The 27369-nt window shown below is 53.5% G+C and overlaps 7 protein-coding genes across 7 annotated transcripts; 4 read left to right on the top strand and 3 right to left on the bottom strand.

Annotated features, from left to right (window-relative positions):
• Positions 1–327: 327 nt before the first annotated feature.
• Positions 328–2181, top strand: ACET3X_003714 (uncharacterized protein; the record flags this gene model as incomplete). Its single annotated transcript, XM_069450027.1, has 1 exon — positions 328–2181. The coding sequence occupies one exon, from the start codon at positions 328–330 to the stop codon at positions 2179–2181; it is 1854 nt and encodes a 617-aa protein (XP_069307692.1).
• A 660-nt stretch (positions 2182–2841) lies between these two features.
• ACET3X_003713 (uncharacterized protein) lies at positions 2842–3719 on the bottom strand. The gene is made up of 3 exons (XM_069450016.1): positions 3541–3719; positions 3296–3490; positions 2842–3205 (listed from the first exon to the last, which is right to left on the bottom strand). The coding sequence occupies exons 1-3, from the start codon at positions 3541–3543 to the stop codon at positions 3185–3187; spliced, it is 219 nt and encodes a 72-aa protein (XP_069307691.1). The 5' UTR covers positions 3544–3719; the 3' UTR covers positions 2842–3184.
• A 170-nt stretch (positions 3720–3889) lies between these two features.
• On the top strand, positions 3890–4629 carry ACET3X_003712 (uncharacterized protein; the record flags this gene model as incomplete). Its single annotated transcript, XM_069450005.1, has 2 exons — positions 3890–4112; positions 4172–4629. Exon 2 carries the CDS (start codon positions 4222–4224, stop codon positions 4627–4629), a length of 408 nt encoding a protein of 135 aa, XP_069307690.1. The 5' UTR covers positions 3890–4112; positions 4172–4221.
• Positions 4630–6980: 2351 nt separating this feature from the next.
• ACET3X_003711 (uncharacterized protein) lies at positions 6981–11063 on the bottom strand (the record flags this gene model as incomplete). Its single annotated transcript, XM_069449994.1, has 5 exons — positions 6981–6997; positions 7072–7423; positions 7505–7949; positions 9104–10933; positions 10990–11063. 5 exons carry the CDS (start codon positions 11061–11063, stop codon positions 6981–6983), a joined length of 2718 nt encoding a protein of 905 aa, XP_069307689.1.
• A 332-nt stretch (positions 11064–11395) lies between these two features.
• Positions 11396–13008, top strand: ACET3X_003710 (uncharacterized protein). The gene is made up of 3 exons (XM_069449983.1): positions 11396–11582; positions 11637–12349; positions 12412–13008. Exons 1-3 carry the CDS (start codon positions 11478–11480, stop codon positions 12626–12628), a joined length of 1035 nt encoding a protein of 344 aa, XP_069307688.1. The 5' UTR covers positions 11396–11477; the 3' UTR covers positions 12629–13008.
• Positions 13009–16532: 3524 nt separating this feature from the next.
• ACET3X_003709 (uncharacterized protein) lies at positions 16533–18538 on the top strand. The gene is made up of 4 exons (XM_069449972.1): positions 16533–17309; positions 17361–17584; positions 17633–17983; positions 18464–18538. The coding sequence occupies exons 1-3, from the start codon at positions 16617–16619 to the stop codon at positions 17889–17891; spliced, it is 1176 nt and encodes a 391-aa protein (XP_069307687.1). The 5' UTR covers positions 16533–16616; the 3' UTR covers positions 17892–17983; positions 18464–18538.
• A 4040-nt stretch (positions 18539–22578) lies between these two features.
• Positions 22579–26856, bottom strand: ACET3X_003708 (uncharacterized protein). The gene has a single exon (XM_069449961.1). It carries the CDS (start codon positions 26644–26646, stop codon positions 24175–24177), a length of 2472 nt encoding a protein of 823 aa, XP_069307686.1. The 5' UTR covers positions 26647–26856; the 3' UTR covers positions 22579–24174.
• Between the last annotated feature and the right edge of the window lie 513 nt (positions 26857–27369).

Here is a 27369-nt window from a genome sequence, read left to right as displayed (position 1 = left end):
CTTTTCACAGATTTCGTGCTGGTGCGGCTGTTTCTTCCTTATCAAGTGGCCGATCATCGCGCCTCTTGCCCTCCACGTCACCATCGCAACGGCTTAACTGCTTGTTGCTTCTCTTCCTGCACTCCTTCGCGCACACTTGATACCCCCTACCTGTTTTAATATTCTTCCCTCGCACGACTTGTGTTCGATTTTCTCGTCGAACTCCAGTCGCGCATTACTGTTGGCGCAACGTCATCCTGCAGCCTGGCTAGCACCTGGACTTCGATGCGCACGACCCTCACTACTACAGATGAGCTCTGTTGGTTTTAGGCTTCCACTTCTTTCACAATGCAGTCCATGTTCCGCCTCCCATGGTGTAACGAGTCGCCTGGCGACAAGATCATGGAGAAATCCACCCTCCACAAGTCAAGACCGCTGCCGGTCGTCGACATGCCGCACTTCATGAACAAGATCAAGCGCAAGCGGACTGACAGTCCTGAACCAGTAATGAAGAAGTGGAAGGGCGCGCACGGTGAGATTAGAGCTGTCAACGGAAATGCAAACGCAAAAGCCGCTGCCGAGAATGAACGTCCTGCCGACGCACCCAAAGCACCTGCAGAGGCCCCGGACGTCCGACCAAAGGCGCAACCTTCACGGAAGGAGGGTGCGAGCAAGAGCAAGGCTTCGAGAGCGTCACAACAAACCACCAAATCTGAATCTATCAACACGTCATCTACTACCATGGACTCTGGATTGACCCCTGTGCAGCAGGCCATCGAGGCGCAGATCAACTACGAGATTCTGCTGAAGCACAACGAACTCCGTTTGATCGAACAGGAGCTCGCCAAGTGCCAGGTTTCTCTCGAGCAGCTGAGGCGGTGCTCGCTCATTCCTTTCCCGGGTACCGAAGGCCTCAGTGAGAATGTTAGTCTAGGCCTTGGTGCTTCACTGCAACCCCCCTCTGGCTTTACGGAACCGCAGTATGCCGCTCCCTGGGGAGTGACTGATGGCCCGTACACTCGTCACTATGCAAGATGGTTGATCTCAGATGCCAAGTTCGACCCCGTTTCTGAACGCGCACTTGCTCAGCAAGCTCAAGGTTACTTTGGCGCTGGGGAGGGCAGGACGACGCGCGGCAGCTTTGCTGACTATGGGTCGGCTCACAGAGGCCGCACGTCGCGAACTTCGACTGGAATGTTGAAGCTCACGCCTCTTGGTGAAACTCCAGCACCAGCGCCCAAGGTTGACCCGCTGTTGCACAAGCGATCGACTGACGGACAGTGGGTGCGCTTGTACTGCGCCCCGTGTGGTCACAGCAACTTCTCCAATACGCAGGGTTTCTTGAACCACTGCCGCATAAAGCACCAGCAGGTGTTCAAGAGCCACGACGCTGCAGCCATCACCTGTGGTGTGCCTGTCGATGTCAACGAAGTCGGAACTCCTGTTGCCGCCACTGAACCAGCTAGTACCCCAGCTGCGCCGCCAGCCGTATCTTTCCCCGTCCCTGCTACTCCCGGTATCGTCCACCCGCTAGCATCACAGTCAGCACCAGTGCCCCAAGCTAGGGAAGTTCATCGCGATCCGAGTGCCGCGCCACGTGACGATTCCAAGACCGCCATCCCGGCTAGCTTTGCCAAGTCATCATCCATGCCGTACCTCGCTGCGCGTTTCCAGAACAGCGGCGCACAAGGTGACTTCAAGGAGCTCGTCGAGACTGCGCGTTCCAAGGTCGACCTCGACGCCATAGACGCTTCTGACGACGACAGTCCCGCACCAACCCCCGTCTCCGCCGTACCACCCCATCTCGCCCGTCTCCCCGCCAGCGCTCCCGCAAGCAAGGCCCAATCCTCGCGACCCGGCAGCAAGAAAGGATCTAACTCCAGCCACGCACGCCTCCCACTGTCTTTCCCTTCGCCCTCCAACAACAACAACAACAACGACCATCACCACCGCCACGAGCCGAGTTCTCCGGTCGATCATCATCTCAGTCCCCACACTGTCGAGTCGAATCCCGGGTTGGTTAGCGACCATGATGATGACGACGACGAGGACGCGGATGATGCGCATAGTCAGCCGGATTTGCACCACGTAGATGTCTTGGTTGAAGATGGGAGTGATGTGGAAGGTGCGCAGGAGAGGAGGGGTGAGCGGCCTGCGCTGCATGGGTGTTTTGAGAAGGGGGAGGGGAGTCGTGAGCACTGAGAACAGCAACGGCAAGCGAAGAGCGAGTTAGGTCCGGTTCTTCTTGCTGTTTGTAGTGCTGACGAGACGTTCTGGCTGGAGTGTTTACGACAGAAGATGGGTTATGTTGCTTATGGTTCTTTTTCTCCCTTTATTCTTGGACTTGGGGTTTGGTGTGGGGGAGATTTCTCATCCTTCGCCATTGCCACTTCTTCCTCCTCCTCTTCTTCTTCATCACTTTATACATGGGTTTCGCCAGCAATGGACGGGGAGTTGCTGGGTCCATTTGAACTTGGGGGTTGGTTGGTTTGTCTGGGTTGTTTTTTGTTCGCTTTCTTGTCCCTCTCATTGTTTGTTTGTTTTCATGGAAACGCTTAAAATGTCAGAAACTCTCATCTCACGAGATTTAGTATTAGGCGCTGGAGACGTCGTGTATCATCAACTGCTATAAGTACGAAACTGGGGTCTTGTGGGTGTTTTGTTTTATGGGAGGCGGGTAGGCGGGCGGAAGGGCTATTAGATGGGGTGTTTTGTGCTGGTAACACTGGTAGCACATGATAGTAGCAGGTGTAAAAGCTTGCTTTTGTATGGGTTTTGTTGTATATATCCTTTTTTAATTTTATGAAGACAAAAAAAGATGATTTGGAATGGATTGGCTTGTGTTGTGTGACGCGGTGATTGGTTTGTTGGTTCTAGGTGCGAGTTGTCGACTACATACTTTGTGGCTACCTTCTGGACTTTGGAGAAGCGGTTGCAGGACTCGACTACATTGCATGATGGGGTGTGGTATGGTGGAGTGATGAGCTGAACATGTCTGTGCCGTGGTTTGTTGACGTAGATATTTGTCGATTTGCGTGAACGACATGCCTCGTATCTTGCGATGATAATCATTGTTTGCTGGATGAGTAGGTGGATGAGGCACAAGGCATGACAGTGGGAAATTTCACGTCATAACCATGCTTATCTCCCTGCCCATCTCGATCGCGTTATCCCCCAGCACCTCTTTATACAACAATGACGACGCTCAACTCATAAATTGCAATACCTATATATCGTCAGCCATCCATCCATCCATCCATCCCCCATCTATCCCCCATCCATCCATCTCCACACATCAAGAGAGCCCCTGACTTACAGCCATAACCACACACGCCAGACTCACATACGGACTCAGCCGCTCGCCGATGCGCGCCGCCTTCCACACGGGGCTGATGTAGTACGAGTCCTTTCTTGAATCGAGGAACGTGGGGAAGGTGGCGTGTGCGTAGGTTGCGGTGCAGATTGTGAGGAGGATGACGAGGAGGAGGGATTGGAAGTTGAAGAGGGCGGTCTGGATTGTTAGCGCGTTGGTGGGGGTGGATGTGGATGGGGGTTACGGACCATTGTGAGAGTGCCTAGGTGGCTTTGGGAGAGAGGGAGGGCTTTGGGCGGATGGGAGGTGGGCGGTGGGCGGTGTGGGTTGTAGCTCGTGTGTGTCTGTAGGAGAGTCGGATAGAATTGGAGTGCTGGGTCGGAGTTGTTGCCAGTGAATGCGCGCGCGCTTCTGGGCTGGATTGTCGTTGTCGTGGTCGTGGTCGTGGTCGCAAGCATACATGTCCGCGGCGGCCTTGTGGGGCCCGTGCGCGCCCGCATGCGACTTCCGTGAGGGATCGTCATTGCAGCTGGCGCTGGTCGCGCTAGTGTTGCGGATAATCGCGACTACAAGCCATCGCACCTTCACCTCACGGACCTCATACATTGTCGAATCAGGCCATACCTAATATCCCAGTATCGCGACTAGGGTTGACACGCGACAAACGGCTACAATAGGAGAAGGCGGCGCACAACGAGACACCACGCGTGTGTGAACCTGAGCGGAAGAAGCGCGACAAAGACACCACACCACACACCAACCATGACGGAGCCACGCATGCGCCTGCGGCAAAAAGGCCAGCAGTTCCCGACTCAAGACTGTTAGCCATCCCCTCTCTCATTCCATCCCCATATACACTAACACCAACTCCAACAGTAGAAGCCTTCCTCCTCGCCTTCGGCGACAACGACTACCCGCTCCCCGAAACGATGCGCGTCCTCGACGAAATCATAACCGACTACATCATCGAGACGTGCCACGAAGCCGCCTCCGTCGCACACCACGCGCGCCGCGCCAAAATCAAGCTCGACGATTTCAAATTCATGTTGCGCAGAGACACAAGTAAACTGGGGCGCGTGAGCGAGATGCTGGAGACGGATAAGGAGCTGAAGAGGAAGAGGAAGGCGTTTGATACGGATGAGGGGGCCGTGTTGCAGGACAAGGATGGAGGGGGCGGCGAGGAAGGGGGTAGAGAGGGGAAGCTGGGGAGGCCGCCGAAGAAGAAGGGGGAGGGGGAGGGTGGGGCGGGGGCGGATGGGGAGAGGAGGAAGAAGAAGAAGAAGAGGGAGGGAGGGGGTGCTGGGGGGGATGATGCGAGTACGGTGAGGAGTGGGTAGGGGGAGGGGGCATGCGGTGAAGGATACACGGGAACGTTTTGGGCAAGTCCTGAAGCGTATGGCAGTCGGATGGGATAAAGTCAGGTTTTGTGCGTTAAAGGGAGTACTGGGGTCTTTGCAAGACATTCAATGGCGTTCATCATGGATACCCACTCAGGCTTACACGGCTTGTTAGAAAAATCAAAAGCTTTCCATTCAAACATGTTTCTATCGTGGTCGCGGTTGTTTCCTGCTTTGCTACCCTGTTTCCCACCCCCCTTCTATAGAATAAGTAAACGAAGCCAAGCCCTTGACGCCTAAAAGAGGAGATTTGTGACGGAGATGGCCTGCATCGTCGATACTGGTCACCCAGCCAGTCCGCAGACTAGTTTTCCTGAGCATATACTCAGCCGTCCCCAGTTCCTGTTAAGCCTTCCATCTTCCTGGCCAACCTCCGGTTCTGCTTCCTCTTCTTCATCTACTCCACTCTTCTCCTCCAAAACACACGTCGCTCCTACTTGAACTTCCTTGCGTTACTGCTAACCTTCCCTAGTCCCATTCCAACCTCCCTCAACTCCTCACTCAGAGGTTTCCAACTCATGACTCCTCCGACTGTTTGTCGCACTGAACATATGTTTCCCTCCATACAACGGCACACATGGCCAACGTTGCATCCATGCCATGGCAATACCATGTCAGCACATGATTGTACCGTAGCCTCGAGGTCCGGAAGCGTGGTAACCAACTTTGAGATGCCGCTCTGATGCGGCCCGGTTGGATACGGCTTTGGTTCCGGACGTGGCGGAGGCGTGTTCGGAACGCTGGTAGGTCGTTCCTGAAAGTATTCGCGTATCAAAGGTAAATATTGTTGACCATGTAACATAGCAGGAGTGGTTTGCGCTTCGAGTAGAGACGAACAAATGAAAAAAAGACTCCATCCCCCTTGAGCAGGCTCACTGGCAGCTACTTCGAGAACCGTGTGATGAATCTGGCTCCTGTCTGCAGCCGTGTTAGGAGATTGGGACGGAGTACCGGCAGGTGTCTCCCTGCAACAACCTCCTACCCTCAGCCCACAACAGCCAAGGTCAATGCCATCCTGACCCCCATAGACACTAGAGAAATCAGAACTCGAGCATTCAGACGAAGAAACGCTAGTAAATCTATCCTACAGACTTTGCTAAAGTCTGGTGCAGGGGGCATCATTGCCAACACCCAATCAACATGAGTGCCAGCGGACAGGCGGAGATTCTGCATTCCATACAGAGGCCAATATCGCGCAGAGGTCTGTTTCCAAACAGCCTAGAAGAACGTGTTTTTACTTCTGTCCATACTCTACCTTTATGCCCTTGTTCCCTGACTTTATATGCGCTGGCCGTTTGCCCCCATGTTTTTCGTGACGATGTGGTGTGCTACGTTCTTCTAGGCGGGGGCTTTACAGGTCTCTGCCCGCCTCCGTTGTCGGCTGTGTTCCTAGGGAAAGGGGAAAGTATCATCGTCGTTGATGTAGTTTGATACGTTCCCTAGGGCTAGCCGGTTAGCGGTGGTGTTGGGTGGGGAGACTCACAGAGACGATTCCAGGGTATCGATTCCGAGGTGGATATGGTTCTGGAGCGCCTCGTAACCGAGATTGGAACCGCCGATGAGTGTTGGGGGGATATGGCGAGACATGATCCACCGTGTTATCGCGGCTGGGTCGGGCAGGAACTTGTCTCTTCGTCGCTCGTCTTGTTGTGAAGGTGAAAGTCGTTTGTGCGTGTCGAAAGTTGATGTGCACGACGTGGACAACTTTAAAGCATCCCCAAGAAGCACTAGAAAAGACGCCCGATGCTTAGGAGGGGTGTGAGATGCGGTGTAGGAGCGAAGTGTGAGAATCAACATGAAGTTCATGGAGGGGTAGAACGCGTCGGACGCGTCTCGCCTCCTTCCAATCAACACCCCAGTCAACTGCGCGCTGACGTCGCATGGTCACATGGGAAGGCTTACGGAAGATAAGGCGGACCCAATGAACGACCTCCGCTGGTGTCAATTCCACGTAGCGTTCACTTCTCATTCCAGAAGCATCGAAACCGATATCTCCGACTTCATGCACTTTCCAGTCCTTACGTCATAGCTAGGCTCTACGACAGCACGTGTATGACATGCTCCCTTACGAAATTCTTTCTCTCCGTCCCTCTCTCCGCTTCGCGTAACGCGTCCTTCTCCGCCTGCACCTCCACCTCTGCCAGGCCAGCGTGCCCGACCGCCGGTTCCTTTGCCACATAGAAGAGAAGATACGGTAGACTCGCGCCCGGCGGCTTGAACAGCCTGACCTTCTCGATGTACCGGTTCCCACCAAGTTGGTCCTTGTGCTGTAGCAAGAGGTAGCCCGCCCATCATCCGACTGGAGAGCCTGCGTCTCGTTAGTATGTATTTCTTCACTGATGCGTGTCGGGAGCGTTGTATCACGGGTCGTGCGTGACGCACCCAGAATCGCTAGCCCTCCTTTCGTGTTCATACCAAATTCCTCGCCGGGCCACAACTTGTACTCGCTCTGTGGCGGGTTCAGTGTCTCCAAGGCGCTTCTGAAGAGCTCTCTGCTCCCTGCATTCATGACCTGTGTGACAAGCAGGTACTTGAGGCCAGCGAGATTATGTGCAGCAACGCGGTTCCACATTGCCCACGCGATATCCTGCGCCGTGCCAATATGCGGTAGCTCTTCGGGCAGCGGCGTGCGGAACCACGTATACGTTTTCGCAGCGTACGTCAAGCTCATGATATTCATGAGGGCGATGAGACCATTGGGATTAACAGCGAACTCGTAGGTTGCACCTGTAGCCTGGTAGAACATTAGTACTTCCGCCATTCTTTAACAGTGAGTAGGAGAGAAAAAAATTACCCTATACGTCTTCCCACAAACCTCATAAACCTGCCTCCCCTCCACCGGCAGCTTCCCCTCCCCATCCCTCTTAATCGCCACCCCATCCCTATGATTCACTTTAAAACACCGATTCGGCCCCCCATCCCTACTCGCCCTCGTATCCAGCCCCAGCTCCTCAAACGCCGCTTTAATCTTATGATATGCATCGAAATCGCATTCTTTTTCCACCGTCGCGCTCAGCGCGTCGCTGTCGTCGAAACCCCATGTTGCGAGTTCGGCGCGACCGTCGCCCGTGAAGGGCGATTGGCAGGTGTTTGCGAATTGCGGAAAGTCTTTGAAGAACCAGCGGGCGACGCTGTCTTTGGAGCGCATGGCGAAGTCGAGGGTCTGGCCGGTTGAGACTGCTTTTTCGAATTTGGTGGGCGGGTTGGCGAGGGTGTGGGGGTGGAGGTTGTTGTTGAGGATACTGGTGAGGTTTGCATTGCTGGGATGGGTGTTGGTGGTGTTGTGGGGGGAGAGAGGGTGGGTTGCGGGTGAGGTGCTGGAGGAGGTGGGTGGGAGGATGTGGGATGAAGCCAGTGTTGCGATTGCGAGGCTGTGGAGGAAGTAGAGCTTCATGTCTGTCGAGATGATGGAGGCAGGAGTGTGAGGTCAGAGTTGGCGGTCAGAGGCGAGTCGTTGCGGAAGTGATGGTGGATACGTTGCCGTGATTCATCTGTCGGTGATAAAGTTGAATGAAGTGAGTGAGGCAAGAGCAACCTGAAGAAGGTGAAGGTGAAGGGGCTGCCGAACGTCAGTGTGCAACTCGAGGACAATTGAAGTGATAGAAACGCAGTATGCCACCTTTATAAGATAGATTTGGTGAAAACCTCACGCAGATGTGACGCGAATGGCAAACCTAACAAACGTTCAAAGGACATTCCTCACTCCCCGAAAGTGTACTCATGCTTTGTTGACACGACTGACGCGACCCTCGCGTTCGCAATCACCTCGAAACGATTATGCAGAGTCTCGAGCAGACGATAGAATCCGAAATCCTTATGCTCCTTGTCTGACCTCACTACTGTCATGGCAAACCTCCCATAAAGGTGATTTTCCACGCCGTCAATCCCAAACTCTTCTCATATGCTCCTACATTTTCCCAACCACACCAAGTTGACTCTCGCTTGCTCTCTTTCATTCGCTCGTAGTCGAGAAGTGGAAAGAAGAATATGTCCAAGGCATGAAGGAGGAGGCAGAAAGAGCAAACCAAATACACGAGAAGAAGGTCCAGTTACTCGCCCACCTGAAGCAGGAAGAACACCTCAACGATCATGTCTACCACTGAAGCCGCACGGAGTGAACAAAAGACTAGTCAAAGAATAGTACCAATGCTTTCCCACCAAAGGGTAAAAGCTCATTAGCATAAACATCACGACTACAAAGCCCATCACATACACCGCCAGTATCTACCAAGCCGACACAACTCCACCACCTCACACAAAATCAAACACATCCCCCCTATCCCCCACCATCCTCCCCACCCTCTTGGTCCCAACCACCCTCTCCAACTCCAGCCTCTCCCACCTCGAAAAACACACCTTGACGCTTCCCTCAACCCTCCCAATTTCCGCCCTCTCCACACTCTTGCCCACAAACCCCACGACCTCCTCATAAAACACCGGGTTCTCCGGTACCCCATAGAAAACGACCCGTTTCACGCCGCGGAGATTATACCGATGAAAGTGGTGCGCGCGGCCCGTGTACAGAAGCACAGAATGTTTCCCGTTCATGAAATGCGAGCGTGCTTTACGCACGTCCGTTGCGTCTGTGTATTCGGATATAGACGCGAATGCGATATCCGTGTCGACAAGGGAGTTGCGGATGCGTACAAAGTCGAGGTAAGACGGGATAAAGATCAGGACACCCAGACCGCCTTGGACAGGCACAGGAAGGCGTGTGATGGACGGCAAGATGCTGGTCGTAAAATATTTGAAGCGTGCATCTGGGTCCGAGAGATGTGATGGCGAGTCGAAGCGGAGAAATGTTTGTTTGATACCGTATGCCATGTTTTCGATGACGCCGGCGGAATGGTCTGCTGTGTATTTCACTCTCCCTGCAAAGTTGCGCATGTGTTTGTTGTACAGCGTGTTGATCTTTGGTGTGAGAAATGCACTCAGCACAATGGTTTGCCGCACGAAGCCCGCGTGTCCGTCTAGATACCAGTTCCGTACACGGCTGAAGTCGCAGCCGTGCGAGTCCTTGGGCTGGCGGTTCAAATGGTCAAAGACGAACTCGGCGTGCTCCCAGTTCTGCATGAGCGCTGCGTCGGCTTGCTCCATGACGACGAGTTCGATGGACGATAGGAAATCTGAATCGCGTTTCTTTGGGTCTCCGGATTCTATGGCGCGACGCAGGCCGAGTGTGGAAGCAAAAATAATGTCAGAGTTGTAAAACGTCGAGTAAAATTTCAGCGTTTTCCGCGTTATCTTGACGCCGATGCGGAATTCGTTTTCGTCGTTTCCTTCAAACAGGGCGCGGAAATCTGCGGGTCGGTCTGGCGAAAACTTGTCTTCGGGGAGGGAGAAGCTGTCGAGGAATCTCTTTTTGTTCTCTTGCTGTTCGAAATCGTGGAGCGCGGTTATGCTGTCGAGCACGCGGACGCAGGCCTGTTTTGTTTCGAGCAGGAAGAGGATCTTTGGGCGTGTGAAGCCCTGGTCGCGGTATTCCGTGTCGGCGTCGTTGTCGTCTTTTGCTTGGGCGAGTTTGGCGTTGTTTTTGAGGACGCGGTCGCGCGTCATGAGGATATGGTTGAGGGCGTGCAGACAGGTAATGTCGCGGAGACGACTGGCATTTTGCACTGTCCGCGCGCCGAATAGCAGATCCTGATAGCCGAATATCGCGGGTGTGATGGCCTGTTCTAGCTCGTCGAAAGCGCCGATTCTGTTTTGTGCATTCTCGACGAGCCGCGCTTTCAGCTGGACGTCGCGGACGCTCTTGAGCTTCCTGACCGGCGGCTTGACGTCGTCGCTGGGGACCTGGAAGATGCCAGCGCCCAGCCCGGGTTTGCGATCGAGCTTCTGTGATGTCCATTGGTTGGCTGCTATCCGCTTGAGTCGCGTCGCTAGTTCGTTCTCGTCTGGGTTCGCAAAGTGTTTTTCAAAGGCTTGCTCGAGCTTCTGGTCTTCCTCGTCCAAGACGTCGTTATCCCCCTCCTCTTCCTCTGCCTCTGCCTCAGCGTCTTCGGCTTCGAGCGTGGTGGATTCATCATCTTCCTCGACGTCCTGCTCCGGTTCTTCATGTCCCAACTTCCGCCTCTTCTTCCGGTGCTCGTCTGAGCCAGTGTTGCGCGACGAGAACGACTGCAGGAGAGTGGCATACGCATTCGCGGCTGGCTGCGCTTCTTCCTCCTCTTCGTCCGAGGCCGCGTCGTCTGAGACGTCGGATTCGCTCTCGTCAGATACAGATGGTTCGCGCATGTGGACGTTTCTGGCGGCTGCGGTCAGTACTGGGCGAGTGCGCCTGCGACCAATATCCGTACTCACGAATCTTGGACCTCGTCCCGTGTTCTCGCTGCTGCAAAGCCGCCTCTGCTTCCGTCTCTTCCACGGCCTCGCATGCCGCCTCGCCCTCTTGTCACTCCCCGCGCTCGAGAGCCGCCTCGGCCTCGCCCTCTCATTGGCGCCATTTGCGATGCGATGCGCCGGGTGGTATACGTTGGGTGAGGGTTGGTGTGTGCGCAGTGCTGATTCCGAGATGAACCGAGTCGCGATACTTGAATTTACGAAATTGGAGTTTTCCGTCTATTTGAGGTCGTGTGGTTGCGACGTGAACACGCCCGAAAGTAATGCTAGCCCGCCGCGTCCACCAAAAAAAGTTCACATGGTCCGTGCAAGCGAACGCACCTGCCCAGCTTTCTTTCACAATATCGACCTCGTGCCCCACCAAAGCACATTTGACGTCCCCCGACCGCCTCACGACGACGACGACGACGACGACGGCCACGCCCCCAAGCACCTCCTTCACCGTCACCATGGCCGAGAACGACTCCTTCCTGCATCTGGCGCGCCCGCTCGGCCCTGCCCCCATGGGCGCCCAGCCGTCGACTGCCCCGCTGAATGTCGCTATCCAGCCCCAGGTATGCGACGACACACGGGCAGTGCCTTCCTCCTCTCTGACACGCACTCACTAGGCCGTCTTCTCCATCCTCGACCACTCGCTGCGCCGCCCCGCCGAGCAAGAGCGCGTCATCGGCACCCTCCTCGGCACCCGCAGCGAAGACGGCACCGAGATCGAGATCCGCAACTGCTATGCCGTCCCCCACACGGAGACGGCCGAGCAGGTCGAGGTCGACATGGACTACCAGAAGCAGATGCTCGCCCTGCACCTGCGCGCAAACCCGCGCGAGGTCCTCGTCGGCTGGTACGCCACGAGCAGCGACCTCAACACCTTTTCCGCCCTCATCCAGAACTTTTACAGCCAGCAGGGCGACGGCACGTGGCCGCATCCCGCCGTGCATCTGACCGTCTCGACGGTCCCCGGCAAGGACATCGAGTCCAAGACGTACATCTCGGCGCCCATTGGCGTGACGGCCGAGCGCGCCGCCGACTCCTGTCTCTTCATCCCCGTGCCCCACGAGATCAAGTACGGCGAGGCGGAGCGGTCGGGCCTCGAGCTCATTTCGTCGGCAAAGGACAACGAGGACCGGTCACAGGACGTCATGACCGATCTCGACTCGCTCGAGCGCGCAATCACACACGTCCTCGACATGCTCGAGCGCGTCTCCAACTACGTTAACAACGTCCTGGACGAGGAGGCCGAGCCGTCGTCTGCGCTGGGACAGTTCCTCATGAACGCCCTCAGCCTCGCGCCCAAGGTCGAGCCCGCGGATATCGAGCGCGATTTGTACGTTTCCATTTCCTTGCCTGTAACTTTTTGTCCATGTGCTTATGCTAATGTCATCACAGCAACGCGCATATCCAAGACGTCCTCGTCGTATCCTACCTCGCAAACACTATCCGTACACAAATCGATCTCTCGAACCGTCTCGCGACTGCGGCCCTGACCATGGGCGGCGGCGACCCGCTGGCTGGCGATGGCAAGAAGGACGGTGAGAACAGGGGCAAGGGAGGAGACAGGCGGGGTGGTGGCAAGGGACGGCAGCAGAGGGAGCAGGAGGCTTGAGCTTGGTGGGTAGGCATATACTGCATGGGAGTTTGGCGTTTTCTTACTGAGAACATGCATACGGGCGAGGCAGTGAGACCACGCCTCGAGGCCAGCTAGATCTGGTTTGGCCGGGAAAAAGGATAGAGGGCTGGCTATTGTGAGAATAAAGGGGGAGGGACTGACTAGCGAGATGACGATGATCGAATGGCCATACTCACGAACCGAACCGGGCTGAATTGAACCGGAGGCGTGGCATGAGGCGCTGTATTGAGTACTTTACCCTTTTCCCTCCCCATACACACACGCGGTTAGCATGGTTAGCATGGGTGACCGAGTCATGTCCTAGTGCATGCTTGTATGAAGAAAAAAGTCAGTCATGGAATGGAATACGATCAAATCACCGCAATCATATGGTATGAGATGAAGTGGGTGTGTGGTGTTGTGTGAGAGTTGTGTAGAGGGTATGTGTATTTGGAGCATTTGGAAATATCGGAGAATAAGGGTGTTAAATGTGGAAGCGGGCATGGAAAGGCGTTGGCATGTTTTGAACTTTCGGACATGTATTCGCTAGTTTTTCACTCTTGCTTGTTGGTGTCTGGGCAGGATATCTTTTGGGTTTTGGACATGTGAGGCGTGGTACAATGGGGGTTTTTGAGTGATGGCGAAAAAAAAGGGTTTGCTGTGGAGGGGTGATCTGGTGTGTTACGTTTATGGAGAAGCTCTGGATGTTCAAAGATTGTTTGGTGGGTGGTAGATGATGACGGGATCTCAAGGCGAATGTCTAGTGTAGCGCGTGTACGAACTTGTTGGATGCGTTCTTTGCATGTGTCTCTCCACTGCGATTATATCGGTACTTTGCGGACGTTCTGGACGCTGTTTTATCGTTGGGTGGTTCGAGTTATACAACTTCTCTCTGGGTAGAACTGGTGTTTTGGGTATGGACAATCGATGTGGTTTTGCCAACTAGTGAAGAAGCTGATCGCTCCCGTGAGACTAAAAAACTTCAACGCCCTCTTCTCATCTTCAGAAAATCGACACGTCTTGTTAGAAATACAGTTGGTTTCTATGCTCACTTGTCTACGGTGGGATAGTAGTTCCTGATGAGATTGTGTATCGCCTGGCATGCGGTTGAAGAGTCTTACGTAGCTAATGCCGAATCATAAGATAGTAGAAGACAAGTACACATTAGCTTTGGTCATGTGTTCACTGGGGAGATGGTTGTTAGGGCATTTGATGCTATCATAGAAACGCGCAATATGAGCACCGTGGATCGGATCGCGAGCTGCAAAGCCGACACGATAGGTGCGGTGATTGACTTGTTCGTAGACCTATATATTCATAGCCGCAATCACGTGATTGAAGTCACCAGGAGTCAAGCAAATGCAGAGTTCGCCTCTGGAGGAGGATAGGCTCGAAAGCAGTCCACGGGTATTATTAAGTGGAGCACTTTTACAGCTTCATAAATCGAGCACAGTGTGACTCCAAAGTCTCTTTTGTCAAGCAATACAGGCGTAGAAGCGATGCCATTCTCCAAACGACAAGGGCGGGCGCTTCTTGTAGACTTTCGATATGATTTTGAAGCCTGTAGTGGGTTCTTCGTCCGGGCCAAAATTCTAAGAAGAAATCTGGCATCTAGCAGCTCCACACAGATTGACTTCAACAGCCTCGACCAGAGCTTTGAGATGCTTGGGATATGGCATAAATAGGTTGCGATAAGCCTATGGACGAAGGTCGTTTATATACAGGACATGTCGGCCGACCTCGGCTGGGTACTGCACGGGAAGCACAGCTGACCTGAACCGCGACGCGGACTGTATGGCTGTTGACGATAGTACCGAGAAAGTGGCGCATAAGCCGACGAGGCATGGCTTGCGAGGCTAGGCTCTGATTGCTTCGATCAGTGTATTTCGGCGCTTCTTTGATCCAACGCCGGCACCTCTGGTAGTCTCAACAGAGCTGATACAAGCTTGTTCTATCATGGTAATCATATCCACTGCCAAGGCAACCAAAGCTTCGATACTAGGTCTGGTGTCCGTAAATAGCGTCGGAACTTGAAGAGAGTCTAAAACAAGCATGTCGAGTAGCTTTGGAGTCGTGCTTCTCAATAACGTTGTAACGTTGTCGGGTTAGACATCCTTTACACTCGCTCTACGCCTGTCCTTTACATTCGCACGAATGATAGAGCCGGTTTCTGAGCCGCAGCCTTCCGATGATACCGCACTGTTAAGCTCATATTCTCTCCTTTGCAAATCAGTGAGATTGTCTCCATAGATAATGTCAAAGACTCCTTACTGAGATTGTGAATGTGCCTATTGCTCAGATGAGAATTTCGTCAGAAGCCTGTTTAAATGGCATTTCTTCTGTAAGAAATTAGTATGGCTTGGCCGGTGCCATGCTCTCAAATCTCGCAGCATCATTCGGACGTCCGGCAATCCTGTTTCTCTGGGATTGTTAGGCAGCTTTGTTGGCTTCTTTACTACAAATGGGATTTTGCAAGCCAGCGTCCCGTAGGAGAAACTTGTACAGTGCCGCGTACAAGACCTGTGTCGTTCCCTTTCTTCTAGAGATACACAATACAAGGCTTTGTCGTTGCTTACGACTGGGAAGCGTATGTGACTGTGCGGCGGCTTTCAGCATGACTGGATAGGAGCGCTTCGCCACGCATGGCTCATGAACCATCAAAGCGCGTTCTCCCAAGGCGCAGCCGTAACTCGGACGGCGCACGATGACTGCGAGTTGATGCGCCATATTGTCGGGTGTTGCTGTGAATTATAATCCGGTTGATTCCGCACCAGTAACCCCAGTCTTCTTACCTCTGGCGCGGAAATCTCTGTCGCATGCGGCTGAGTGAAGGTCCCGCCCCTGGTAACCGACAATTCTCCCCTTGGTGTACTATAGATATAGTCTAGAACAGCTGACGCTACTTGGCACCTAGCCGAACCGCTTTCCAGACTGTCATCGAGTGCGGACGGCGATTTTCGGAAAGTGGAGTGATTACATTCTCGGTCCTTATACTGCTACATTAGCTGAGGTGATTAGCGCTACTGTCGGATCTGTGTCTGCCCTGCATTAGTTCACCGCGTCAACGCGCCTAATGCGGACTCCCCGAAAGCGCTAAGCGTACCGGAACCGGCGCACGCCGACCATCTTGAAAGTGAGACGGATGTGAAGGCAGTTACCGCCAGATTGTCCCATGGTACGTTTTATGTGTCCACGCGACAATGTTTCCCGACGCAAAAGTACGGCGAGCACCGTCGGCCTTTGATCTTCCCGTGCCAACTACCCAGGCTCAAAAAGCAGTCCCAAGAAGAGAAGATCCAACAAGCTTTTCTGGTACCACGAACGTGAATCTTGCGGCGCGCTGCTGCTGTCTGCCACGTGGCGGAATGACCCTTCTCCCCCGACGCTAGAAGGTGCTCACTTCGCCTCGACCGGCGCATTACACGCACGGACCCGGTCTTTGGGTCTCTGTGAACCATGATCGCTGCGTGCGCACAGACAGTGTCTAGCATTCTTGTAAACCTCTCATCTCCACCATCTGCTCTACTACAACAAGCTCAATCGGGCCCATGATCGTTTACGAGAACATACTATGTGAAAAATTCGCCATTGGTGGAGAATAGATTAGCAGCCGGCGCGACTATCGTATCCTGAGAGCTAGACTGCTCAGAGAGCATGTCTACCACGCGGGTCCAACCTCACATTGTATCGTATGAGCTCGCGTAGGTCAATGACCGACTGATTTCAGTTAGACGAGGTCATTAACTTGGATGTTCGCAGGTCTGATTGAAGCCGAAAGAGGCAGGGTACTTCTGTAGTGAGAAATACGGGAAGGTCATGCTATAGTTAGTGCAATCGAAAGAGATCGTGGACTTGTATAAAGAGCTGTTACCGAAGACTCCAAGAGAATCATCACAGCACATCTCTCCAGCTTCCACTTCTCCTCTCTTCATACGTTGACTTTTGTCTCCCGAAACTCAGAGCAACATCCTCTAGCACTTTCATAATGCCCGCCTTCAACGCTGGATTGGTGCTCGCCACTGTGGCCGCGATTGCCTCAGCGGCTCCTGCCATCGACAACGTGTCTGCTGCCTCTTCGAATGCGCTGGTCAAGCGTGTCGACTGTTCCTACACGGGCACCATTAGCCCCAGTGCTGTTGCCTCTGCTGCACCTGGCTGCACGACCATCACCTTTAACGGAATCACTGTCCCCAAAGGTCAATCGCTAGATCTTTCCAAGCTCAGCTCAGGCACAACGGTCACTTTCCAGGGCCACAACACTTGGCTCGCCCAGACTGGCTTCAGCGACTCCCTCCTCAAGATCGGCGGTACCAACATCGTCGTGAACGGAGCGAGCGGCGCGCGCCTTGACGGCCAAGGTGCCCAGTACTGGGACGGCCAGGGCAGCAACGGCCCTGTCCCCAAGCCCAAGTTCTTGGCTGCTCACAACTTGCTCGGCACCTCATCCATCAACAACCTCTACCTGTTAGACACGCCAGTGCAGGCTGTTAGCATCAACGGCTGCAACGGCCTCAAGGTCAACAAGATGACCATCGACAACAAGAGCGGGAACAATCTACCTGCGAACAAGATGCCCCACAACACTGACGGCTTCGACATTGGCGCTAGCTCCAACATTGTTATCGACGGCGCTGTTGTAGACAACCAGGATGACTGCGTTGCAATCAACTCCGGAACGGTAAGTTTTGCACACTGAAATATGGCGCCCGATTGCTGACTCGTTGTGCAGGGCATTATTTTCCAGAACGGCCAGTGCAACGGTGGTCACGGTCTGTCTGTCGGCTCGGTCGGCCACGGATCTGGTACTGCTGCCAACACAGTCAGCAACGTGCAGTTCCTTAACAGCAAAGTTCAGAACTCTTCCAATGGTATCCGAGTCAAGTCTTTTGTTGACGGCAAGGGATCCATTGACAAGGTTACCTACAAGGGCATCACGCTCAGCGGTATCACCAAGTATGTGCACCACTTCTTGCTCCCTGATATGTCCTAACAACTGGCTAGGTATGGCATCCTTATCGAGCAGAACTACAACGGCGGAGACCTCCCCAAGGGTGTTGCTCCCGGCACTGGCGTTCCCCTCACTGGTCTTACTATCGAGAACATTACTGGCGGTAACGGTGTTGTTTCGACCGGAACTGATGTTGCGATTGAGTGCGGTAACTGCAGCGGCTGGACCTGGCACACCGTCACTGTGACTGGTGGCAAGAAGTTCTCCTGCGTCGGTACCCCCAGCGCTGTCCCTGCAGGTACTTGTGCTTGAGTGGAGCGTAGCAATAGAGAGCATTTTTTCGATGCGTCGAATTTTAGAAGATCACTTAGATCAACCTTTTTCAACTAGCATTACGCTGGTAAATGGGTTGTTACACAGGATTAGGCTATACTTCTCTAAGCTCGGTCCGTACTAAGGTAAGGTAGACTAAAGTAGTAGTCTATAAGGTAGCGTATAGAATAATTAGGTAGAAAAGAGTTATTATTATAACTAAAGGATAATAATACTAATTCTATAAATAATAGAATAACTAATTAATAATCTATATAAGAGATAAACTATTTAAGTTAACTATAATAAGTATAATAATAAGATCTAATATATTCTTATACCTATTAAAATTTATAATTATCCTCCTTACCCTCTCTTCTAAGAGGGAGGCCTAGGAGGGTTATAGCCTCCTAATCTTTACTAGCCTCTTAGAGGCTAGGTCTTAGTAGGATACTATTCCTAGTACGTAATCTAGGCCCCGCCCTAGATTTATATCCTTCTATTATATCTACCTAATAGTCTTCCTTTATACGACCTATATAATAGGAAATGACTCCTTGTTACCTTATAACATGGGTCTCCACATCGGGAACTCATTTTCCGCGATATCTCTACGAATCTTAATCTAATCTAAACAGTTAATAGATTATTTCAAAGCTAGAATCTATATCTATGTTTTATATATAGAAAATCTTGCTCCAAGTCTTATAGATAGAAAGTTATTAGCTAACCTACGTTGCTAAGAGTTAGGTCTCCACATTAAGCTCCGATCTAAGATATTAAGCTAGCTAGAGTAGCTAGCTAGATATATTCTATACATAAAATATAGATCTTAATTCTAGCTATAAAATAAGCTATTAGCTGATTAGATCGAGTTAGAACTCGTAGAGATATTGCAGATTCTAAGATCCCGATGTGGAGACCCATTTACCAGCATAACTAGCATGCACATAGTGATATGAGTGTTGAATGTCTACATCGATCTCTGCAAGAACTGTGTCGACAAGAGCGTGCGATATAGTAGTCTGAGCCTATATTCCTGATGTGCTTCTCGGCTAGCGAGTGTCTTGTACCGGATAGTACCCTTGCCGTCTATCTTGGATTGGGCCTCGCCGATCAGTGTCTTGGGTCCAGTTAGGAAGTCCGCTTTTCTGCTGCGTTAATCGGATATTCGTTGTAAGACAGCCTGGTTTGCCGTGAAGTTAGCCACTTACGGCAGTGCCTCGTGGCTGCGACGAAAGGTGAAAACGCAGTTCTTGGATGAATTGCTCGCGCCGCCAATATGACACATGGACTTGTGCCGATGGACTTGCGCGGCGAAGATCGCGCATCGCACCAGCGAACTGTGCTGCTGGCAATCTGGTGGACTCAAGGCTGCGTGAAAACGTAAACATACAAGGACCCAGAGATCTAACGAGTAATGGCGCCGACAGGGATGGTATCGTGGATGGTCTGCCAGTTGAGATGCAATAGCGACTGGTAGGTTAAGCCTTCTGGCCTGATCATCGTGTTCATCGTCCAGACTCGATGCATTGCCCGTGATGCGGTTGAGCCCGTTGCTTTGGCAGTCATGTTCTTCTTCCGGCTGCATCCCTCTGAGGGGATATCGGTTAGAGTCAGCGACACGAATACCAGAGACAGGGTCAAGGTCTACCGACAAGCTGCAAACAATAAGGAGCGTTGTCGGGTGCGGACGGAGTAACTCGTGGAGATGGAGGAATGATGCAGTGGCTCGAGGAGGTGGGGATGCCTTAGGACAAGAACACGCTAGTGCCAGAACGCGCTAGACGCCTCCCCCACCAAACGTGACGACGCCTGCCGCTTTGCACGACCTCGACCGCTGCATCAGACCTAGCGGATACCACGGCACTTTGTGCGGCTATGTGGACGCCTCGCTATCATTCGTACCGCCGTCCAGCACCTCTATGTGCTCGATAATCGACTTCTGACCGAATAATGCAGAGATTGTGGCGCAGCCGTGGCGGTGAAGCTCCAATCGCCCGAACGGACCTAGCGGATGCAGCCTGAGACTGACTCTTGCCCCTGGTTCGCAATGGAACTTGGAACTACAGTACGCCTTGATGTATACCACTCGGCCCTGATCGGGCCGAAAAATTCTTGTTCCAAGCCTCTCGCACCTCGCGATCGCGGGGATCTGCACTCACTCTCGTTGCCCATTTCGTGGAAAAAAGAGCCTTCGGCTCGAAAAATCGTATTAGACTTCGTCAAAAATGTATACCACTGTTGGATCCGGGGTTTGCAACTGGATTTGCCATCTTCACCATAGTGCTGGCTCGAAAAGCCCCGTGGAAGAATCAGTCAAACAGCTTGAGGAGACTACAGAGGCATAGCAATATTCATGACGAGATTTCTTCCGTGGTAGCTGACGGACATCGTATGGCGGGCGCTTCCCGGTCTGGGTATTCGACCCATGTCGGCACCGCGTCGTACTGCGCCTGACTTTCATCGCTGCCTGGAACGGTTGAATTTATAAATGCGCATCCCATTCGTGGTCATACTAAACATCACAACATCACTCTCATCACACCTTTCTACTCCAGTTGAATTACAGACACCATGCTCACACCCAGTACTTGCGTCGCTAGAACCACCCGTTCAGCTTTATCAGATGGCATTGCGGGTCAGACGATCAATCTACATGTCATTCCTGAAGACATTCACCACCTCATCATAACTGAAATCGCCGAAACATCTCCCACGGACGTGCTTAACGTGGCACACTCATCAGTCGCATTGCGCGATGCAGCGTTGCCATTCATGTACAGAAATGTCACTCTGACTAGGGGACTGAAGAAGAGCGAGGAAGAAAGGAGATACCAGGCGCTTGTGGAGAACTTCCGTAAAGATGAACACGGGGATCTTGCGAAGCACGTTCGCAGCATCACCATCAGGAACGATGTGCCTTCAGATGACTTGGTCATGATGCTCAACAAAGTTGCGCAGTATGGAGATCTTCAATCGCTGCAGTACGTTTCTCGTCTGGGCTGATGATTATGGAGCTGACTGGCACAGTTGGGAGACTTCCGCACACATGTCTCGTGCAGTGTACGACATGGTCCACGCGACCTGGCCGCAGCTCGAGCTATGTGTTGTTACCTTGGACCGCCAAAACACAAAGAATATTGCTCATCGCCAGATGGACATGAGACTCCTGTCGTCTCCTCTCCTTGTCGGGCTTACGTACGTGGTACACACCCAGGGCTACCGTTCTGATTTGCCCTGCCGGTCTGACTGGCCCCGGCTCTCTCAGGCGTTGGCAGCCAGCGGCAACGTAAGATTTCTTCGGCTGCAGACCAGACCGGACTTTCATGGACACCATGAGGCGAAGATGGTGCCTGATGCAGAATCAGAAAAGTTACCGCGCCTCGATTTCGCGTCCGGTTGACGTTTGCTTCAACTTGAAGAGCTGACTATCGAAGATTTACGAGACTTTGGAGAGTCAACCTACCTATGGGATGACGATCATTGTCGCCAGTTTCGTGATTCTATCGACTGTTCTAAGCTGCGCAAACTCGACTTCGGGATCGACAACCCTATGACTTTCTTCGAGTGCTTTGCGGGACTTTGTCCGACGCTCAAGACGCTGAGCTTTGGAATGGCAGGATGGGAGGATACAATAGAGCCGGCAAAGATATTCATTGAGTCACTTGAGGCGCTAGAGCATCTCGATGTGTCTCATGTGCAGGGTTACATTGATGATCTTTGGCCCGCTATCGAGAAGCATAGGGACACACTAAAGACATTGATCCTTGAGCCGACAGGCGCTCAAAACTGGAGTCCGAAGTACATGGAATTGAGCCTACTGGAGAGGATTGCGTCTACTTTCTCCAAACTCGAGCGACTTGGATGGGACGCACCCTGCTATACCAATGCAAGTTTTAGCTACTCAATCGAGAGCATAGATGCGCTGACTACTTTCTAGATCGATGCCAAACATCTTGAAGTTCTGTCGAGCATGAGGCTCACAAAACTCGATCTTTACCTACACATCCCTGGCACGGCATCAGACTACAGCGACGAACTCATACGTGGAGGGGTGGGATCTGCATCGACTCCACCACTTGACAAGGACCGTTCTGTGGCTGCTGGAATCGAAATTGCTGAAATTCTTTCCAAGTCGCATGGTGATGCGTTGCAGTGGCTTACACTCCGTATTTCCCGAACAACATATGGAGATCGTGCCGATCCTTGGATGTTCTATACGGAACTACAACTCAGACGAAACAAGCACAGTAGCCAACTGCGTGGCCAAAAGTGGGACGTGCGTGGCAAAATGGAGTGGTATAGTCTTCCTTCGCTTGAGGAAGACTTGCTGTTTGAAGAGGAGTAGGTGAGTGCAGCGATGGCATGTACGGATCAAACTTGGAGTGGTATCAATCGACCTCTATTCTTGTGTACTTGTCTAGGACGAGTACGATGCGAAGTCTGTGGGTCACGCGGAGTTTAAGGGTTTATCATACTCAAAACGTATTCTTGGCGAGACCGTAGCTCAAATACGAGATTCGTTACCTTGATTTAGTGTTGAGGACGCAGAAATAAGAGCCCGAGCGTTGGAGCTTGGAGAACCGCAGCATACTATGAAGTTCACCTCGGCTTTAAGACCCTGACCCCACTTAACCGGCAATTACCAAGTCGGCTACACAACGTCTGGCCAACAACGTCATGCAATATCTGATGGGCTCAACAACAGCACCAACGTAACCCATACCCAGAACAATGCTATCTACAGCAAAAAAGTGCATCTTGCGCACACCAAAGCTACCCCCTAATGCCTCACTTCTCCACCCGCGTCCCCAAAGATGCCAATTCAGCACCACACCACACCACCGCCTCATGGAAACAACCGGCTTCACGTCCACGCAACTCCAAGTCCGCGACGCCATAACCGCACTCTGTTCCCACTTCCCAAACAGCTACTGGCGCGACCGCGACGCCACCAGCACCGACCCCTCCGACTTTCACGCCGCGCTAGCAAAAGACGGCTGGCTCGGCATCGCCCTGCCAGAAACCTATGGCGGTTCCGGACTAGGCATTTCCGAAGCAACAATGATGCTGCAAACGATTTCTGAATCTGGCGCTGGCATCGCGGGCGCGCAGGCGATTCATGCGAATGTGTATGCAACCCAGCCGCTCGCGAAATATGGCAGTGAAGAGCAGTTGCGGGACACGATACCGAGGATTGTGTCTGGGGAGTGGAGAATGTGTTTTGGGGTTACGGAACCAGATTCAGGACTTGATACACTGAGATTGAGTACCGTGGCGCGGAAAGACGCGGATGGGCGTGGTTATAAGATCACGGGGCAAAAGATTTGGATTACGTGTGCGCAGGTTGCGCAGAGAATGATTCTGCTTGCGCGCACAACGCCGCGCGACGAAGCTGAGAAACCGAGTCGAGCGCTGAGCTTGTTTTGTATACCGCTTGATCGCAGCGCGCCCGGTCTGGACATGACGCGTATCAAGAAGATGGGCGGTTGCGCCGTCGACGCGAATGAAGTGTTTTTCGATAACTATCATATCCCCGCCGACTGTCTTGTCGGGAAAGAGGGCGGGGGCTTCAGCATTATACTACACGGTATGAATGCAGAGCGGTGCTTGTTAGCCGGCGAAGCACTGGGTCTGGGTTACGCGGCGCTGACGCGCGCTGCTACGTACGCGCGTGAACGACATGTTTTTCAGCGGCCGATTGGTATGAATCAGGGAATTGCGCATCCCCTCGCCGACGTGTACATGCAGCTCGAAGCCGCGAAACTGGCTACGTACCATGCAGCGCGGTTGTATGATGCGAGCAAGACGGATGAGTCGATACGCCAAGATGCGATTGGTGTAGCCGCCAATACGGCCAAGTACCTTGCTGCTGAAGCGGCGTTTACGGCGTGTGAGAGGGCGGTGCTGGCGCATGGCGGTATGGGGTATGCGCAGGAGTATGATGTGGAGCGGTACCTGCGTGAGTGCTTTGTGCCGAGGATAGCGCCTGTGAGTCGGGAGATGATTCTGAATTATATTGGCGAGAAGGTGTTGAGCTTGCCGAGGAGCTATTGAGTGAGGAGTGAGAGACATCAGGGTCTTGATACAAGTACAAAAGCAAGGCCATATAACAAAACACATTTCGTTGTTCATATACTCATATCCAGCATTCCTGCCAGAAGTCATCTTCAATCATATACAACAAATGAATCAACCGCTACCAAGCAGCGTCCTGACAAAACCCCAGACGCCTTTTACAATGAATATCAACGCCGCGTTACCACACACCTCTCTATCGTCACTCAACCTTCTCCTCAATAGGCTCCTTCTCCTGCACCAGATCCACCTGCTTAACCGGATGCAACAGCACGCCCGGCAAACACATCCTCCCCTCACCCTGCACCTCGTACTCCTCCCCGCCATCATTATCAACCTTGTACCCCAACCACCTCTTCCAGAGATTCGGCGCAAAACCCGCGTGGTAGTACCACGTCGTCCCCAGAAAATTATGCTGTCTCTCGTCCGAAAAAACAGACATGCGCGCTCCGCCGCTCGCGCCGTTGCGCCCATTGTTGAAGATAGCAGCGAGATATTGCGTCGGCCACTTCCTGTCAATGAAGACTGGGTGCGGCGCGTATACGGCTTTGAGACCGTGGTGTAGCGCGCACGACGCAGGCCACATTTCGCTGAACATGGTGTGTCGGAAGTGTGATTGCTCGCGGTGCATAGTTTCCAGTAGGCGACGCGAGAGGCGGCCCGAGGTGTTGATAGCGGTGCGACGCGGCGGGAGCCCGTTCTTCTTGTCGTAACCTGTTACATCGTCCGCGAGGATCCAGTTCGTTTGGTCTGGGTCGAAGAGCGGGTTGAAGACGATGAGGTCCGCGGGTTCGCCGACGCCCCACTCGTACTTGTCTTCTGCGAGGGTGGTGTTGGGCTTGATGGCTTCATCAATCTCAATGTCTGGGTAGTCTTGCGGCGGCTCAGGGCCCCAGATGTGCTTCTCTGGTTTCTGCATTTCTGGGCCGGGGACGTGTGGGTTGGGCGGGAGGTGGGAAGACCATCTGTTGGCCTGGCTGTTGGTGCCGTGTTCCGTCTGCACGCGGACCATTTGTTTAAAGTCTTCCCAGGAGTCGTGGACAGAGGGGACGTAGAAACGCGCGTTGCGTTCCCAGAGGCCTTTGCGGGGCTGCGCGGTGGTCCACTTGGATACCTGTTCGAAGAGGTGGTAGTAATGGCCCGTGTACCGTACGTCCATCTCCCAGTGCCAAAAGAAGTCGAATTCGGGGTGTTGGTGCGCAAAGTACGTAACCGGCATGAATGTGGAGCGGTATGCGCCGTGGACTGGCAGTCCGCGGTAATTTGACTCTTCCACGCCGCCGTAGATCAAGCCCATCTGGCGTTCTGACCACAGCGTGCCCATGCCGGCGAACTCTGCGGGCAGCGCGTTCTTGAGGACCTCGGCGTAGACGTCTTCGTCGGCCCAGATCTGCTTGTTGTCGTCCTTGACGTGGATGAGAAAGTGGACTTCGTACTCGCCGCCGGAAGCAAGGCTGAGCTCGGAGATGAGGGCGCGGAGGTACATGATGTCTTCGTCGTCGTACTCGTAGTCCCACCATGTCCGGATGAGGACGGCGGTCCGTGGGAGTAGCGTATTGTGGGCGGCCTTTGGTAGTACCTGAGCCGAGCCGTTGGATGAGGCTTCCGCATCGGTTGCCGCCGTGTCGCGCTTCTGCATCTTGAATGCGTCTGTCTTCGTCTTGGGCTGTTTCTCGAAGCGGCCCTTGTTCTTCTCCAAGCACCTGCCGAGCGCCTCCGTCCAGTTGACCTCACGGAAGTCAACCTCGGCATCGACTTTCCAAACATCCTCGATGCCCTCGCGATCGCCTTCCATGCCCGCGCCGGTCCCGCCGCGCCGCTTGCTGTAGCCTAGCCCGTACGGACCGAGCCGCCCGAAACGCTCAAAGCAGACGTCGTTCCTCAAGCCCAACGTCTCATAGCTGCCGATAACGTTATCCGGCATGCCCTGCGGTACGCCTTTGTATGCCCTCAACCCCGGAACCTTGATGGTATCGTTCGCGTCCAAATAGCACGTCTCGACGGGTCCGTACTTGTCGACGTAGTTGATGCCGCTGTAGTCCGGGTACGGGTCGAACGGTATCGAATCGGGAATGTGTGCGCCCTGCGATCTCCGCTCCTTGACATCGTCCTTGGGCTCACTGGCGGGCAGCTCCGGGTCAATGTCCTGCTTGGTCGGGTACTCTGGCACGTTCTTCTCCCGGCTCACCAGCGAACGTATGCCGCCGTGATATCGCTTCAAAAAGGGAAAGCTCTCCCACACGTTGGGCGGCGGCGGCGGCTTATTCAGCCCCAGCTCGGCATTCCGGATCGACGCCCAACTGCTGCTGAACAAAAAGTACACAAAGAATAGCAGCGTGCTCGCCACCGCCAGCCCAAAGTAGCGTGTGCATGCCCGTGGATTCCGGTAGCTGTATGCGCTCACCGTCGCTTTCGAAGGCGCTCTCCGGTGGGACTTTGAGGATCGGCGGAGGGGTCTCGATTCGATGTTGTTGGGGTTCGTGTCGTATGCGCCTGAGGAGTGGCGGGATGAGGATGGGCTTGGTGTGCCGGACGACATGTAGGCCTCGTAGTCGTCGCTGGCATAGCCTTTTTCGTTTACGTCGCCGTCTTCGACATCGCGGTCGGCGGTCGGCGCCTGGTTGTACGACTTTGGTTTCCGCTTGCCCACGGATAGTGGTCGGAAGCCGAGCATTTCGCTGAGGAGATGGTGTGACGGCGGCTATCGCATGTGTGTGGTCGGGATGGGAGAATCGTGCTGGGCGGTGTACGAGCGATGGATGAAGCAGGACGTTTGAGCCAATGACGTCGTTTCGTGAAGAATTGAGAACTATATACAATCCAGAGAGGCGTATCGGTCGTATCAATGCGTGGCGGTGCGTTTCGTGGTAATTCTTTACACGGTACGGAGATGCAGCTCGTCGAGGCTGCGCGGTCGGAATTCGGAAAGACTGCCGCGCGCTACCCAAACACGGCGTTGGCGGAACAACGACAGCTGCCGGCACCACACCTGAACTTCAACACCACACACTGATCGCGCGATGACCACTACGCTTGGTTGTTCATGTATGCAGAGTCATTTCTTGAAGATTCCAACGTCTGCGCGCGCGAGCCAAGCAACTGTCGAGTCGAAAGTGAAAATGTCACGTGTGACGCGGGGTGACACGGCCTCTTCAATCTCCTTCTGACGCCTTGGAACATGGAACCCTAATCTCGCACTCTGCCATGCCCTCCATCTCCAACCTTGTCCGCTTTGCTGACAGTGTGCGAACCATGCAAGTGTTAGAAAGATCTGTGCACGTCCCCAGATGATTCTCATCATCTTCCCGTCATATCAGCCAGAATGCCATTGGAAGATGGAGGTGCATGGAGGCTGAGCTACATGGCCAAACGATTCAACGCTTACCCACACATCGCA

Source organism: Alternaria dauci, chromosome 3 (genome assembly GCF_042100115.1).
Source record: "Alternaria dauci strain A2016 chromosome 3, whole genome shotgun sequence".
NCBI classification, from domain to species: Eukaryota; Fungi; Ascomycota; class Dothideomycetes; order Pleosporales; family Pleosporaceae; genus Alternaria; species Alternaria dauci.
The sequence above is the reverse complement of the archived record's forward strand: the minus strand, read 5'-3'. Positions and strand labels throughout refer to the sequence as shown.